Source organism: Achroia grisella, unplaced genomic scaffold (assembly GCF_030625045.1).
Source record: "Achroia grisella isolate CSIRO2021 unplaced genomic scaffold, CSIRO_AGI_Agris_v1 utg971, whole genome shotgun sequence".
Taxonomy (NCBI): Eukaryota; Metazoa; Arthropoda; class Insecta; order Lepidoptera; family Pyralidae; genus Achroia; species Achroia grisella.
In genome coordinates, this window is record NW_026713077.1 from 2,225,373 (window position 1) to 2,243,243 (window position 17,871).

Sequence of the window (17,871 nt, forward strand, 5' to 3'; positions counted from 1 at the left end):
TAAAATATGAGGACATTTAATGGAAAATAGTAAAAACAACAATTTTATTTTCGCATCCAATTCTGAGGCGGACCGCAGTTCGTCGGGTCAGCTACTATTTATATGTACATAACAAGCTGACCGTTATTTTGTCATATAATTAAAATAGGCGTTAGAGAAAAATAGAAGAGTGAAAATTTACAGATGTACCTATTATTTATAATGTCACATTATAAAAAAAATGTCCGATAAATAAAAAATAAATGTTTGAGTTGGACATCCCTTATCACTTAGACGAATAAAAAGTAGATAGCCGATTCTCAGACTGAATATGCATATAAAATTTCACAAAATCGGTCAAACCGTTTCTGAGGAGTATGGTAACTAATATTGTGACACGAGAATTTTATATATAAGATAATATTTATATGGTAAAACAGCATTTACCGGGTCAACTAGTACCTACACTCGTACTATATGTAGTTCTTCTAACTAGTAAATATTATATCGTTTTATGAAAGGTGTATAAAATTGTGACAGTTTTATTATATATATAAAGTAGGTGTAAATATTTATAGCCCGTAAAATGTTTGATTGCAAGCGAAATAGGCTTTTATTGCAGATATTATCTAAGAATTTTATCTAAAAAACATTTTTTTCCATGTCATGCTTCAAATGTTCGTTTAAAGTTTCGTACACAACAGGTAATTTATATATTATATATTAATATATAATTGGTATAGCAAATAAGTTGTTTTATGTAACTACCTCTACCCGCGACTTCGTCCGCGTGGAATTTAACTTTATTTTTCTAAAATAAAAGTAGCCTAATTTACTCCTTATTACATGAGCTACTTGCCAAAAAAAGTCCCGTTAAAATCGGTCCAGCCATTTCAGAGATTAGCCAGAACAAACAGACAGATAGACAAAAATTGTAAAAATGTTATTTTGGTGTTTGTACCGTATTTATATTCATATGCATGTAGTAAAAAACGGTTATTTCAATATTACAAACAGACACTCCAAATTGATTTATATGTATAGCTGTATATATGTCTAGATTAATATATAATTGGAACGCCAAATAAGTTTTTTATGTAATTGGGACAGCAAATAAGTAGATGCTAAGTGGCAACTAACGATCGTCATCATGTGATGACGTGATATACCTTAATATCCCACATGCGTTGTCATTCAGAAGGAGTATGATATACCTAGTACTTACACTGCCATATCTTTCAACCGAAACATTTTACAAAGAGGCCGTTCAAGTATTACGTAAGCACATTTATTACAATTATTTACCCCCCATCCCCCTTGTCAGCAAAAGGAAGCAAAGCTCTTACCCCCTCCCAGTAAGCTTACGTAAACATTTTTCAATTAATGTATTGTTATTTTAGCAAAGACAATGTGAGGGTTGCCATTCGTGTAAAAAAAAATAACTGCCGATGACGTAATCACCATCTGGACTCGCCTATCCCCCATGTCCTCCAAAATAAGCAAAGTAAACCTCCCCCCATAGTGCTTACGTAATACTTGAACGGCCCCAGAGAAAATGTTTTACGGCTGGCTAAACTGGGTGAGATAGATTTATTTATCTATTTAATTTTTTGCTAACAAAATTGTATAGATGGCGGACTTAATGCCTGATGGCACTTTCTACCAGTCAACCGTCGCGTTGATTTAAGATAATAAGGCGATGCAATATAATATGCAAATAGATACCCTCGCATATGACTTTGTAGTCTATAAAGTCTCATCATTGCCTTTATCCCATTATTTGGGGTCGGCGCAGTATGTCATTCTCTTCCACTGCTCTCTATCGGTCGTCATATCTGAACATACTCTTCTTTTATTCATATCATCTTTCACATAATCATCATCTTTTCTTAGGGCGTCCCCCCTTTACATCCATCCACATTCCTATTATACACTTTCCATAAGACATGGTCCTCGTTTCTCCGCATAATATGTCCATACCAGCTCAATTACTTAGTTACCTTGCAACTTTTCTGTAAAAAGTCTGTAAATAGTATATAGTGTACTGTTTTAAATGACGCTCATTCGAGATCATTATTTGTATGTATAATTGGTAAAAATCACGGGATCTTACGTTTTATTTTTATTGAATTCCCGATATCTCAGTGTTTCAATAGGCCTAGTTAATAGGCTAACTAATGCCTGGAATCCAGTGATTGGTTTAACTAAACGAAACAAAAAAAAACGCGATCAGAAAGTGTATTAAATATATGAAGATATTGTGAGTATAGTTTGCTGAGATGAATATCGAGCGAGTTTCTATAGTAGCAACAGACGAAGACGTGTGAAGGTAGACTCATATGTCTGCCCATAAAAGATTTATTTACCATCTACCAGCTGTTCTTCAGTTTACCCGTAATCCTGGCGGTTGAAATACTGCCGAAATATCGGGAACTCAATAAAAATAACGTGGTAAGACGTAATTTTCAATAATTATAGTAATAGCACAGATAATATAATATTACATAGTAATAGTATAAAATATTATGTTATCTGTGGTAATAGTATAACATAAAGTCGCTGTCTGTGGTCCCCATGTATGTTTAAATCTTTAAAACTACACAACGGATTTTCCTTAATAGATAGTGTGATTCAAGAGGAAGGCTTATATGTATAATATTGTACATGTACACCCGTGCGATCTGTGGCGAGTAGCTAGTTATAGTATATAGTAATATTAAAAAGGAAACAAAACACTTCATCAAGACATCATCTTGTTTGCAATTCTAGTTACATAATAAAATCTATTAATTAATTAGGGGGAGGCCTATGTCCAGCAGTGGATGTCTTCCGGGCTGCGATGATGATGATGATGATGAATTAATTTAATAATACCATATCGATATAATATTTATCATTATCATTGTGTTAATATGTTGGTATAAAAATAGTATTTTTTTATATTTGATAAAACAATTGCTTGCTAAGTCTGTCAAGTAGCGGCTGTACAGTTATTTCTGTATGTTTTATCGTCTGAGCACATTTTATATATGTATATAAATGTACTAATAAATACTAAGGCTACTCGCACACGAAGACTAATTTAATAGATAGATATTTTTTTTAGGATGTAATTGGAAAAATCTGCCAGCGCTAACGGATTATGCTGGCGGAGCACCAGTGGAGGATGATAAGATGAACATGAGGTTAGGCCAGTTAGCCCATCCTGATAAATTCACCAAGAATTTATCAGGAATGTTTCTAGGGAGAACTGGTGGAAGTCACCTGACAGGATACATTGCTAGCTATAGGCTAGCACACGGCTTTACGGCCGATGGTCGCGGGTTCGATTTCTCGCACGGTACGGTGTTTGCATCGATCTGGGTGTTTCTATTTATTTACAACTAAATGTTCACGCGACTTCGTCCGCGTGGAATTTAACTTTATTTTTCTAAATAAAAGTAGCCTAAGTTACTCCTTATTACATCAGTTACCTACAAAAAAAGTCTCGTTAAAATGGGTCCAGCCATTTCAAAGATTAGCCGGAACAAACAGACAGACAGACAGACAGACAAAAATTGTAAAAAGTGGTTTTTTTTATGTACCGTATTTATATTCATATGTATGTAGTAAAAAACGGTTATTTCAATATTACAAACAGACACTCCAATTTTATTTATATGTATAGATAAAAAAAAGTATCTATGTATTTATATCACTAGTCCAATGCCCATAATATAAGCTCAGCTTATCTTGGGACTAGATGGCGCTGTGTGAATTGTCCGCAGTTATTATTATTATTGTATTTTATGGAAAACAGATTTAACCAAGCAGTTGACTTTGTATAAAGTGTACGTAGGTTGTGTGTGTCGGATGCACGTGTAGCCTTACAGTCTGTAAATCATCTGGGTATATGATAAACACTTCAAGATAAGATGTTATCGTTCGACGTTTGTTAACATAATATTAGTCAGATAAAGTACAACTATTTAGTAAAACTACTATGTAAATATATAGGTATATTGTTTTTGGTCAATCTATACAAATAAATAGATTTAAGTGTCTGTTTGTAATTTCAAATTAACAGCTTTTCTTTAAATGCATATGTATATATAAAATCACAAAAAATATTTCAAAAAATTTTGTTTGTCTGTCTGTTTGTTTGTTCTCGCTAATCTCTGCAACGGCTCCGATTATGACAAAATAACTTATAGAAATAGATATAGAAATAATCTTTATTTAAATAAACTTAATATAAGCACTTTTGAACAGTCAATTTTTTTTATTCTACCGCTCATTCGGAATGCTATAAGATAACTTGTCACTATTGTGGTATAAAAAATGAGTGTCAATTTGTATTCTGACTGACAAAATGGTGATGGAAACACCTATAACAAACAAAATTATTCCGATGGACTGTTCATTGACTCTTCAATTATATTCAGCGAAATGTAGCACATATTCACCACAATATCGACAGTCAGTAACGCCTCTGACTATCCCATATGGAATGACAGTCGTGAAGTTATATTTAGATTGTTCCCTATCACGGATTAATTTTAGTTTATTGCCAATGTTAGTATATCAATGTAGTTATTAACATAGTTTTATAATTTGTTTAACACAATATGAATGTAATCCAAAATAAATAAAATAAATAAATGTTACTTAACCGGTTAAGTAATATTTATTTATTTTATTTAGTATTATTTTAGTTTATTTTATTTAGTAGTGCTAGTTAGAAACAGAAATTTTTGGTACCAGGCAAGATTTGAACTCGCTACCTTCAGGACAGTTAACTACTCGACTATGACGCGTTCACTACAGTACATACGGAGTTATAAATACTTAGATTAAAAGAAAAGTAATGCAGTGTACATAGCAATAAAGATATCATACGTTCCTAAAAGATAAAGTTATTTCCTGCCGGCAATACCTACTTATCTTAGTTTGCAGATGTTACCATTGGAAGCACTGTAATATTTATTGTTTTTAACATACTAGTGACTATCCTAGACGGCCTTGGTGGTCTAGCGGTTTAGCACACTGCTTTACTACCGACAGTCGTGGGTTTGTATTCAAACATTTGTATTATTGAATATGATTGTTTGTATTAGTCTCGACCAGTGATACCAAAGTGGTCTATATCGACCCCCAGGGCTCTACGACAGCGGTCATCTTGTTGTTTTCACTTTATGTTTTTAACACTAAACTTTACTACAGTTAGAAATTTACAAAAAATCCAGGTAAGAATGGGGGGGTCTACCCGAAACCGAAAAATATGGTTAAAAGTTTGGAAACCTCTGGTTTAGATACTGATAGAGATATTGAGTGGATTACATATATAGTAGTAAATATAATTTACTTCGTTCCGATCGCAGTTGCACGTTACATACAAACTGTTACTTAGCAACAATACTTATTTTAAATGTGATGGATTATACTTTTTCTACTTCAATCAATGTGCCTAATACGGTCCCTTAATCCATTACATTTAAAACATTCTACATCTCTACATTTAAATAACATACATAATATAAAACAATATACAGAAGAGTAAACAATAGAACTACTAGCAAAAAACATATCCAAAATTAAATCTGTTAAAATACTAATAATTTCTGTTGGACCTATACCGCCCCTGATAGAGATATTGAGTGGATTACATATATAGCAATAAATATAATTTACTTCGTTCCGATTGCAGTTGCACGTTACATACAAACTGTTACTTAGCAACAATACTTATTTTAAATGTGATGGATTATACTTTTTCAACTTCAATCAATGTGCCTAATAGATACTTATATCAAGTTTGATATCTGAATTTTAGTTATGAAGGTATAAAATGATAGACTTACCTGACACCAAGTCGTCGAGATCTTGCTGTCTATCAGTCTCATGTCAGTCATACTCATTGGATACATTTGTCCAGAGAATACTCGATACCTAGAAAATAAAATATAACGTAAATCTGTTTGTTTGTATATTTGTAATGAAACTATTAAATTTAGACATCTTTAAGTCGGGAAATAATTTATAAGATTTTTTTAATACAATATCCGTATTGCTATACATATATATATAAACAATGGTTATTACGTATCATAGGCCTTCCTAAAATATGGTCAAGCGCAGTGATAGCTGGCTCATCCGTCATACTCGTGAACGAGTGCTGCTTGAAGGGACTGGTTTGCTCTAAACACTACGACTGATTTACTATTATTTAGTTACTCAACCAGTTGGTTGTTTATTTATTATTTTAACTCTAATGAATTAGTGCTTGTTGGTAGTTTTTATTCATACATTTCAACTTTAAAAATGTAAGGTTACAATAATTATTTAAAAGAGCAACACGCAAGTTTCTTGCTCGTTCTTCTTGTGATGAGACTTGTGTTTTCCCAATGAGTGGTAGAATAAACAAATGACTATTCAAAAATAATTAAATATTAGTTTATTTGAATAAAGAATTTCTATTCTATTCTATCATCAGTTGGGCTATAGACTTGCATTTAATTTGCAATTGTTTGCGTTTGTATTTCAATAAAAAAAAAACTAAGTCTATGGAAAAAAACAGGTATAGATTTTGAGGAACGCGTATTTCTGTTATCTTGTTAATTGTTTTTTCTATTAATTACACAACATACATGTCTTTAATACCTCTTGACATTTACTATTGATATAATAATTATATTTAAACCGTATAAAGATAACAGAACAGAAGCGTGGAAGGCACAATGTTGCTGAGTTTATTTAATTTATTGTATGTCACGAGGATTTAATAGACAAATATATATTTAGATTTATTTTTTTTAGACTTTATGTTGTGTTGGTTGCCGCTTCACCTTAGCGGCACTTTTTTATATATTTATGTAGTATATTATTGTATGTCTCAGGTATATATTGTATTTTTCGTTCTCTGTACATTTTGTATTTGCACTGCCAACAATTATTCTCTACCCTACCTATGGTTGCCTGGTAGAAAATGCCGCATGGTGTTAAGTCCGCCAAATGTACTATACTTTGTATTGTGTGCATTGAAGTTAAATAGAAATAGATATAATCTTTATTCAAATAAACTCATTACAAGCACTTTTGAATAGTCATATTTTGATTCTACCACTCATTCGGAACGCAGATTCATCACAAGAAGAATGAGCAAGGAACTTGTGTGTTGTTCTTTTGAATATATGTTTTTTTTATTATAAAATGATTACAGCATAACAAGTAAGAGGCATGCGATTATCAACATAGAAACCGCTACGCACTCATTCTTAGCGCAATCAGATAATATTGTCAGCGCTATGGATTTTAAGTTTTTCTATAAAAACATTATTATCATTAACGAACTCTTTAATTTTATAGTAAGCTTTTTTACAATGGAAGTGTATGACATGTAAATCTTTTTTTCAGGCAGATTTATAAATAAATAATTAAAATAAAGCCACCTGTATTTTTTTATTTGTATAACTTATTTTTTTCCAATGTGATTATATTTTTGCAACACATAATAAATAATACATGTTACTGGAGCGGGAAGTACTATTTTAATAAAAACTAAACACTAGTAAAAAATGTGTATTCTTCCCAAAAGGGCTCATAGCGAGAGGGTAACAAAACAAATAGTTAGTTAGTCAAAAGTGACATATAAAAAATAGATATCAAAAATATAAAGTTTTAAAAAGAATGGTAGACAAACTGCCAGTAACACAAAACCATCTCTATATTTGTACTATTTTCTTTATACCTCATTGAAGCTATGTGTTTGTAATTTATGAATAAAAAAATATCTATCTAGATACAGTTCATAAATTGTAATAAACTTTAATATTATTATTTACACTAACATTATAAAGAGGTTAGTTATATTTATTGTTTGTAATGACTAAACACTAAATATATTTAACTAATATTAAAAATTCTTTTATCTATGGAAAGTTTCATTATCAAACATATTCATGGGATGCATTAAAAATGTTATGCCTGTAAGAGCACTCATGCCTCTCCTATCCGAGTCACCTTTATTATCAAAACAAAGTCTCTGTCGGTGTCTTTCCACCCCTATCCGAAAGTCGAAATCGTATACCACCTAAACTCTCTAGACCTGGTAAATATAATATATTTATAGAAAATCTCGCACGAAGTAATTTGGGCTTCTACTCACCTTTAAACAGGCTAATGAGAACTTATAACACTTATTCAAAGAAACATTTATCAGTTAACATATTTAGTAATAGTTATTGCAAATTTCGCAGATGTCTCAATAGTATTGTAAGTTCTAGTTGAATCAGTACAGGTTTTTTATAGGTAGAATTTTAAGTTGTTTTTTATGTTTTGTTAATTGTTAATTGTAAGCACAAATTTGTCATATAAATGTCGTAGTTGCAGTTGTATAATTAAGGTTGCGCTTAGTATAAATAGATTGTAATGTAATATATATAATGTAACTGTGTTGGTGTAAACTTTGTTGGTGACCTAATAAAAATAATAAAAAAATAAAAAATATAAGTTTACTAGCTACTCGCCCTGGCTTCGAACGGGTGTACATGTATTATATATATAAACCTTCCTCTTGAATCACTCTATCTATTTAAAAACAGCTTTAAAATCGGTGCCGTAGTTTTAAAGATTTAAGCATACATAGGGACGGACAGACAGCGACAGCGACTTTGTTTTATACTATGTAATAATAATAATAATTTAATTATTAGGATAACTTACCGTAAATATAGTGGTACGAATATAAATGCACTTGGTACTGCAATGAGTAGTACCATCAACTTGCAAAGTCTGATTGGTCCTTTATAGCAGGATCGCGAGGCGATTCGACTGCAGTGTCTGCTGATTGGGGGTTTTCCAGGACTTGGTGGGACCCCAGCTGGAAACAGAACCATAAATTAGGGTAAGTGTCCAACTGACGGTAAGTGGTAACTGTCGTCTACACATGACCAGCACCACAGACGTAATAGAATTCACTAATAGGCATATATGTCTGTTATTAGATGACCTCGGTGGTCTAGCGGTTTAGCACGCTGCCTTACTTACGATGGTCGCGGATTCGATCCTCGCACGGTACAAACATTTGAATTCATGAGTATGATTGTTTGTTTCGGTCTGAGTGTTTTCTATGTACATATAAAAAGTATATTATTAAAAAAAATGAATGGAAGTATTTGCATCAGTTGTCTAGTACTCATAACACAAGCTCTACTTAGCTTGGGACTAGATGACTCTGTGTGAATTGTCCCGGGAAACTATTATTATGCGTGTGTGTCAAATACACTATAGTACATGTAATAGTAATCTAAGTAATCTCGCAGGACGATTCACACAGCGCCATCTAGGCCCAAGTTAAGCTACCTAAAGCCTGTGTTATGGGTACTAGATAACTGATACAAATACATAGATATTTTTTTCGTAAATACATACATACTATACATAGAAAACACCCAGACCGATACAAACAGTCATACTCATGAATACAAATGTTTGTGCCGTGCGAGAAATCGAACCCGCGACCATCGGACTTAAAGCGGTGTGCTAGACCACCGAGGTCGTAATGTTTTTATACATTTAATGTATTTTCTACGTATAACTTTTTAAACATTTTGACATTCAGCTCTTCTTCTCTTCTCTTCTATATAAACTACAAGTATGTCAGACTATTCCGTCTGCGCAGTTTCCGTAAAAAGGGTACAAGGTTTTATTCCTGTATTAATATAATGGTAAATCTTTTCTGTGAATTTTTTACCTTAATACGTGGCAAAAGATTAGAGTGCATACGGGTAAAATGTTATGGGAGCCCTGGTTTGTGATGCTAATTAACTACCCCTCCCATTGAATCCCAGTCCAATTCAAACGGGGATCGCAATTATAACTGCCTGTGCCGAGGTTCGAACTAGTGCCCTCAGACTAATATCGTATCCGTCCGACGGGAGTTGACCATCTGCACTCGCTCTCTTTCGTCCACGCGGGAGTTGGCCATCTGCACTCTCTCTCTATCGTCCAGTGAAGCTGTAAAAGCCAGCCATAATTTCGGCCTACTCTAAGGCCAACAGCATTACAGTAGTCCGAAAATTACAGCTTATGTGCTATTGGAATTCCATAAAAAAACACTTACATTCTAACGGTTCCAATTCCGGTGTATCCATAATTGACTTCTACATTACATATTAGTATCTTAACCAGCTGCCACTGCAAGTGCGGTTAGTGGTTACTCTGTGTACAAACATATTAATTTAAATTCAAATTCAAAATATCTTTATTCATGTAGGTCTATTACAGACTCTTATGATATGTCACATCTACCGTCAGTCCGGAATGACTTCGAGATGAGAAGAACTGACAAGAACTCATAAGTAGAAAAAATATATGTTAATTAGACAGCCTCGGTGGTCTAGTGGTTTAGCATACCGTTTTACTATCCGATGGTCGTGGGTTCGATTCTTCGCACGGTCTAAACATTTGTATATATGAGTATGATTGTTTGTATAGGTCTGGGTGTTTTCTATGTATAATATGTGTATTTATTTACAAAAAAAAATGCATCCATGTATTTTTATCAGTTGTCTAGTACGCATAACATAAGCTATAGCTTAACTTGGGTCTAGATGGCGTTGTGTGAATTGTCCTGACATTATTATTATTATAGTTGTCAGAGCAGATCAGTCTCTACCAAAAGACCTTAAAACCCTTCTTAAAACCCCATGCTGTAATATCTAAAAGAAACTACAGACTGGAACCTAAGTGGTCTCGGACAGTGTGGTTTCAAAGGAGCCTCTTCCTGCGTACACTTAGATTGTGGAATGAACTCCCTGTCGAAATTTTCTCGAGAGACTAAAACATGGGGTTTTCCAAGAATACCTATACATATGAACGTTTCTTAAGGATCATAGCGCATCCGTGCTCACTGCTGCTATTCCCCGCCCACTCGGGCTGAGTGTAAATTGGGCATTAGACTTTAATAGTCGATGGTTACTGTTTACCATCAGGTGAGCCGCTTGGACACCCCTGGACAGGCTTAATTGTTATAACAGTTATACATAAATTACATAGGTCATTAAAATCTAACTACAGACAGTCGTATCTATTGACATGTGTTATCTATATTTATCTATTATTGAATGAGGTCATTTTATTATTACATTGTGTGTCTGTCTGTCCTCTGTTCGCATATAATTGCTATTATCTTAATAATAATAATAATGTTTAAAGTTCTCACCTTTTACCCCAGAATATAGTATAAAAATCAATCATCATATGTATGTGATTATATGTATGTGATAATTACGCAATTATTTTTTCAAATTAATCCTGTAGATACATATATATATATATATATATATATATATATATATATATATATATATATATAAACATAAGATACAAAACTTAATACTATTTACTAGCTGTAACCACCGACTTTGCCCGTGTTTAATTAAACTTTATGTTTTATTAAAATAAATAAATTTTCTAAAATAAAAGTAGTTTAAGTTACCTGCTCCTCATAACACTTGCTATCTGGGGGGAAAGGGGATTGTTAGTAATATGGATTGATAACCCCATTGCTAGCAATGTACAATGTCAGGTTGACCTCCACGCGGTTCCCCCTGGAAACCATCGTGACAATTTCCTGGTGAGCTTGTGACGATGGGCTAACTGACCTGACCTCATGCTCATCTTATCATTTTCCACTGGTGCCCTGCCAGCGTAAACCGTTAGCGCAGGCGGGTGCACCATTCCATTATCATCCAAAAAAAAAAAACACTTGCTATTTATTTACTCACAGTGTAAGTTCAGTGAGAACAAATAGACGTACAGACACACAGACAAACATTTTTTGAAATAATTTTTATTGTAAGTACAGTATATACTTTCATATGCATTTATTGAAAGTCTGTTAATTTGAAATTACAAACAGACACAACTATTTCTATTATTTCTATAGAATATCTTAATATTAATAATATTATGAACGCGAAAGTTTGTAAGTATGGATGTTTGTTACTCTTTTACGCAACTACTGAACGGATTTTGATGTAACTTTACAGTAATATAGCTTATGTAATAACTCATGGGCTGTAATTTATACTGAAATTTAACACGGTTGAAACCGCGGGCATTGCTAGTTATATATCTTTGTATGGATTATTATCTATACAAGTAATAGAAATAGTAATAACATCTTTAATGTTAAAAAAATGAAAAACAGACTTTAACACTTTGAGTTTAAGGATCTTTTTTTAATGAATGCAGTTTATTATTAAGTTGTAAATAACAAAGAGGTCAATGACCTTTAATCAAAGCCACGTGGACAATGCATGTATATTGGCATACAAAAAAATGTATACAAGTATTTATATCAGTTGTCTAAATTTAAAAAAAATATTGTCCATAATTAAAAAAATGGTAGGGGTGGATAACCCTTATCACTTAGGGGTATGAAAAAGAAGATAGTAGCCGATTCTCAGATTGACTGAATATTCCTATAAAATTTCATAAAAGTCGGTAAAGCCGTTTCGAAGGAGTATGGTAAGTGGTAACTAACATTGTGACACGAGAATTGTATATACTACTAGCTGTAATCGCGACTTTGTCCGCGTGGAATTTAACAAAAAAGTTAATTAGAGAATTTTTCTAAAATATAAGTAGCCTAAGTTACTCCTTACTATATCAGCTATTTGCTAATAAAAGTGCCTTCAAAATCGGTTCAGCCATTTCAGAGATTACCCGGAACAAACAGTCAGACAGACAAAAATTTTAAAAATATTATTTTGGTGTATGTACCGTATTTATATTCATATGCCTGTAGTCAAAACGGTTATTTCAATATTACAAACCGACACTCCAATTTTATTTATATGTATAGATAGAAGAACCCGAAAAAATTTTACACAGTTTCCTCGCAAATTGCTTTTTTTTATATGACGCACAGTTGCAAATAAAACCTTCAAAGTGAATGGACACAAACAAAAGTTTTTTACTGGCTCGGTACGTTGGTTTACCAAAGACAAAATTAAGGAAATCTGTTTAGATGCAAAAGTTCTTTTGTTCGTACGTGGAGGAAACCTAAGCCGCATCTAAAAGTGAAATTTTTCGCGCGTTTTTACCCCAACTAAGGAAGTGTATATAGTATATACAGCTATAACGTACACTAATAATAATATTTATTCTTGATACACATTTACATTTTTAATTTACTGTAGTTCTACACTAAGCTCGCAGGCTTGTATTGTAGAAACTTAAATACTAGCTGTTCCCGCAATTTTGTCCGCGTATTTAACGGAATTTAACTTTAATTTTCTAAAATAAAAGTAGCCTAAGTTACTCCTTATTACGTTAGCTACCTGCCAAAAAAAGTCCAGTCCAACCATTTCAGAGTTTAGCCGGATCAAACAGACCCACAGACAGACAAACGAAAATTGTAAAAAAATGTTATTTTGGTTTATGTAATACTAAAATAACATTTATTACAATTTTTGTATACGTATATATACGTATTTATATTCATGCATGTAGTAAAAGACGGTTATTTCAATATTACAAACAGACACTCTAATTTTATTTATATGTATATATTATTATGTCCACTAGAAGATACAATAGACGCGGGAAAATAAATACTTTTTTTATTAACCTTTTTTCAATACAGATATAATCTATATACAGTACAGGTATTATATATAGATAAAATTTAGTTTATGTTCTTATGAAAACAAAGCTAACTTTTGAAACGCATTATTAATAGTTATAATATAGGTACTTTCCTTTTGTTTAAAGACAGATTTAAAATAATACGCACCAAAAAGTTTTTTTTTTATTTATTTTGCGAAGAGCATAGACAATTTTAAGTGATTACAATACATTACTATTGTTTTATAGCATTCAGAAGAAGTTACGAATCGTAATATTTTAATAAATAAATAAATAACCCTGGACAATTAAAACAGCGTCATCTATTCATCTAGTCCCACGGTAAGCAGAGCTTATGTTCTGGGTACTAGGCAACTGATATAAATACATAGATATATATTTTTCTGTAAATACATAGATTTACAAAATATAAAAATATGCACAGAAAACACCCATACCGACAGTTATATTTATGAATATAAATGTTTGTTCCGTGTGAAGAATCGAACCCGCGACCATCGGAATTAAAGCGGTGTTCTAAACTACTAGACCACCGAGGCCGTCGAGAATCTTTGGGAGCGTTCTTAAGAACTAGTTCGTTCTGGAATTATAGATTAAAATTGCTCTGTGGCTGAGAACAGAATACGCATAATAGTTATGAACTTTATCATAATGCAACAGAGTTATCTTTGCTAAATATCAATTAACTAATCTCCATTATTAGTAAATACAGACAGATAATAAATATTTTATCTGTCCCTACGTTACTAAGTCTAATTTAGTATTTACATATCACACGCTTAATAATAAAATACATTAACTCATTAATTAGTAATTTAGAAATCTGGACTCTAAGAAATAAACAGTAAAGTAGATTTCTCAACGTATATAATCTTTGAGATATTACGTTTTATTATTAATCACGATAATATCAAGTGATAAATCGACACTTATATAATTTAGGCTAATACCTAACTATTAGACTTTCTAATAGACTATTGTAAACCCAACGATGACGTTATCCGTCATACTCGTGATCGAGTGCTACTTATAGGTATTGATCTATTTTAATCACTACGATTATATTATGTTGTAGCGTAAATGATTTCTAATTTTCTACTTTATTTCTTAATGAAAAGTGTTTAATTTTGTTTAGTAGTGTTCTATCATTGAATTTCGGATTATATCCCTTACGAAAAACATTGTACTAAGAACAATAACTATAATAGACGACAATAGTAAGAAAATCTAAAAATACCTTTGTCCCTTTTTGTCTTATGCAATTACCAATAAGTTAGAAAAGATAGCATACATACATGATAGTTCGAAATTTCGAACACTGTCATCTCGTTTGTTATTGTTCTGAGGAATTATTTCTGAACGACAAAAGGTTGATGCACTACACATTAGCTATTAAAAGGTTTTGTCCTAAATTCCGCACATAACGAGTGATCCTAGTAAAATTTCCTAAAGATCAAGATCAATAAATAAAAGATCATTAAAAATTACATAGAGATCTCAAGACGTCAAAAAGTTTTACCGCCAAAACTGATAGACAACTTTAATTGTATAAAATCACTTTGTATTGGTTAAAATTAAAAAATATATACGCCTAAAAAAATCATTCGAACTTTGAAAATCGAATATTATTATAAACAATATTTAAATATCACAAAGACATAATTCTATTTTTGAATTTGATAACTAGGTACATTGATAACAATTTGAAATAAAACACCTAAACAAATATAATAAGTTACTATTGAATACAAAATTATAAGAATTAACAGAAACTTACATTAAAACGCGCTATTTATAAATTACAATCTTGTCTTGATACAACTAAATTATAAAATCACTCTGGCAAATTGTCAGCATTTAACACAATTAAATGTTTTTAATTTTATCACATTCTACAACATTCAGGCCCCAAATTGTACGTATATACACTTTAAGAATCGAATTTAAAAATAAAGAGTTCTTAATTTAAATTTGAATAGCATTTCGAATGCCGAATAGAGATGTACGTATTTGATTTATAAACAAATATCGATGAGGAAAAGCGCGCGCTCCACTCGAATGCTATATCGATACTGCTTATCATTTCCATCGGTCTCATTATAATAATTATCTGTACTATTAATAAAACTACGAGTATGAGAGAATTTTGTCTCACTGTTTGCGGAATTTATTAGATTAAATGTTATGTTATTCGTTTGTTGATATGACTTGTTGATTAAAATGTCGATTGCAGAATTGATATCGATAAGTTTTTTTAATGGATAATAATGGATTGTTGCACGTGTCTACGCTAACGGTTTACGCTGGCGGGGCACCAGTGGAGGATGATAAGATGAGCAAGTGGTCAGGTCAGTTTACCCATCGTGGCAAATTCACCAGGAAGATATGTAATGCTAAATAAATGTCCTCATTAAAATTTTCAAATTCAAAAATCATTTATTCATGTAGGACATTTTAGCAGCTTATGAACGTCAAGTTTTTACATTATAATATTTTTTCCCTACCGTCCAATTCGGTATATAGATCCAATTCAGAAGAACTGGCAAGAAACTCAATTGAATTACTTTTCTTTTAAAAGCCAGTTTATTTACAATGCATAGGTATTTATATAGGTGTCTATGTCTAACATTATATGAAAATCCCGAACATGAAAATTATTGCCATGCACGCTCGTATTAATGTCAGTAGTGCTGTCCATGCTTTATACATGGATGACGATCTCTGTGGTCGCGGGTTTGATTCGTCGCACGGTGCAAACATTTGTATGCATAAGTATGATTGTTTGTATTTGTCTGGGTGTGTTCTATATATATCATGTATGTATTTACAAAAAAAAATATCTTAGTATTTGTATCAGTTATCTAGTACTCATAACACAAGCTTTAGCTAGCTTAACTTGGGTCTAGATGGCGCTGTGTGGATAGTCCTGAGATTATTATTATTATTATTATACATAGAAAACACGCAGACCGATACAAACCATCATACATGAATACAAATGTTTGTGCCGTGCGAGGAATCGAACCCGCGACCTAAAGTAAAGCGGTGTACTAAACCGCTAGACGACCGTAAATAAAGTGTTAAGTAATAGTATGTAATATTATATTATCTGTGGTAAAAAAACGATCTCTATCTAAACTTTTATCTGTCTTTTGTGCAATGTACAATGTCTTCTATTATCTTATAAACGCCATCAATATAAACATAGACATACGACGATACAGATAATGTGATAATTGTTCAGTAATATTGTTTATTAACATCAAAAATTTAATTTGCACATTATTTTTTTTTTATTACAAAAGATACGAACTCTACCTAGAGATTGTTTAGGTCTGATTGTTAAATACCACGATTCTTGCTTCTATTATTTCTCATAATAACATTAAACTTTAAAACCCATGATCACTAATTCCGAATATATTAAAAATATAACCCGTTCCTTTCCATTACCCCGTCTCGTTTCCTGTTTTTAGTGCCATAATAGGCAATGCTAACCTCTTGTCAAAGAAAACAAAATACCACGATTAATTTTATTTATTTACTTATATATTTAATACAGGTTATTAATGACCCATATTATAACAGACAAATTACAGACTAACAAATTCAAATTCAAAATATCTTTATTCATGTAAGTCTATTACAGACTCTTATGATACGTCAAATCTACAGTCATTTCGGAATGATATCGAGATGAGAACTGACAAGAAACTCAGCTCGTATTTTTTTCAAATAATAGTGGAACATGTTTATAATAATACATAGTCATTAAAATTCAAATTTGGGAGAATAGAGTGACCAACCAGCATATGCTATCGCAAAGAACAAAAAATTTAATCAGTGTTCACAACCTGTACAGACCAGTCCCCACAAGTAGTACCCGTTCACGAGTATGACGGATGAGCCAGCCATCATTGTACTCAACCATATTTGAGCACATCGACCCGGCCCACCACGCCGCCACAAGTTTGAACTTTATAGCGAGCATGACTGTTTCAGGTTACTCCACTACGTCAATTATATTATTTACAGCATAGGCTGTACCGATCACAGTTTTCACCCATTACAATATTAAAATTACATTATTTAATTTACAATATGTCATTGTAAATTAAATAATGTAACATACATATGAATAATATAATTAAAACAAAATGAAATATCAATTGTCTGTGTGATCACGGCACTGATGATGGTAATCTGCCAATGTAGCGCCGATAGACCACACCCTTCGGCCAGTAGTCCTCCTTCATGAAG

At 32.1% G+C, this 17,871-nt stretch overlaps 1 protein-coding gene across 1 annotated transcript in view; it reads right to left on the reverse strand.

Moving 5' to 3' along the window:
• The window catches only part of LOC131854181 (uncharacterized), a 32,243-nt gene extending 16,576 nt beyond the window's left edge, over positions 1–15,667 (reverse strand). Inside the window, exons 1-4 of the mRNA XM_059205310.1 lie at positions 15,389–15,667; positions 10,079–10,176; positions 8,680–8,836; positions 5,820–5,907 (exon numbers count right to left, since the gene is read on the reverse strand). Of these exons, the coding sequence (XP_059061293.1) occupies positions 5,820–5,907; positions 8,680–8,836; positions 10,079–10,109 (276 nt within the window). The 5' untranslated portion in view covers positions 10,110–10,176; positions 15,389–15,667. The remainder of the gene's footprint in view (positions 1–5,819; positions 5,908–8,679; positions 8,837–10,078; positions 10,177–15,388) is intronic.
• Between the last annotated feature and the right edge of the window lie 2,204 nt (positions 15,668–17,871).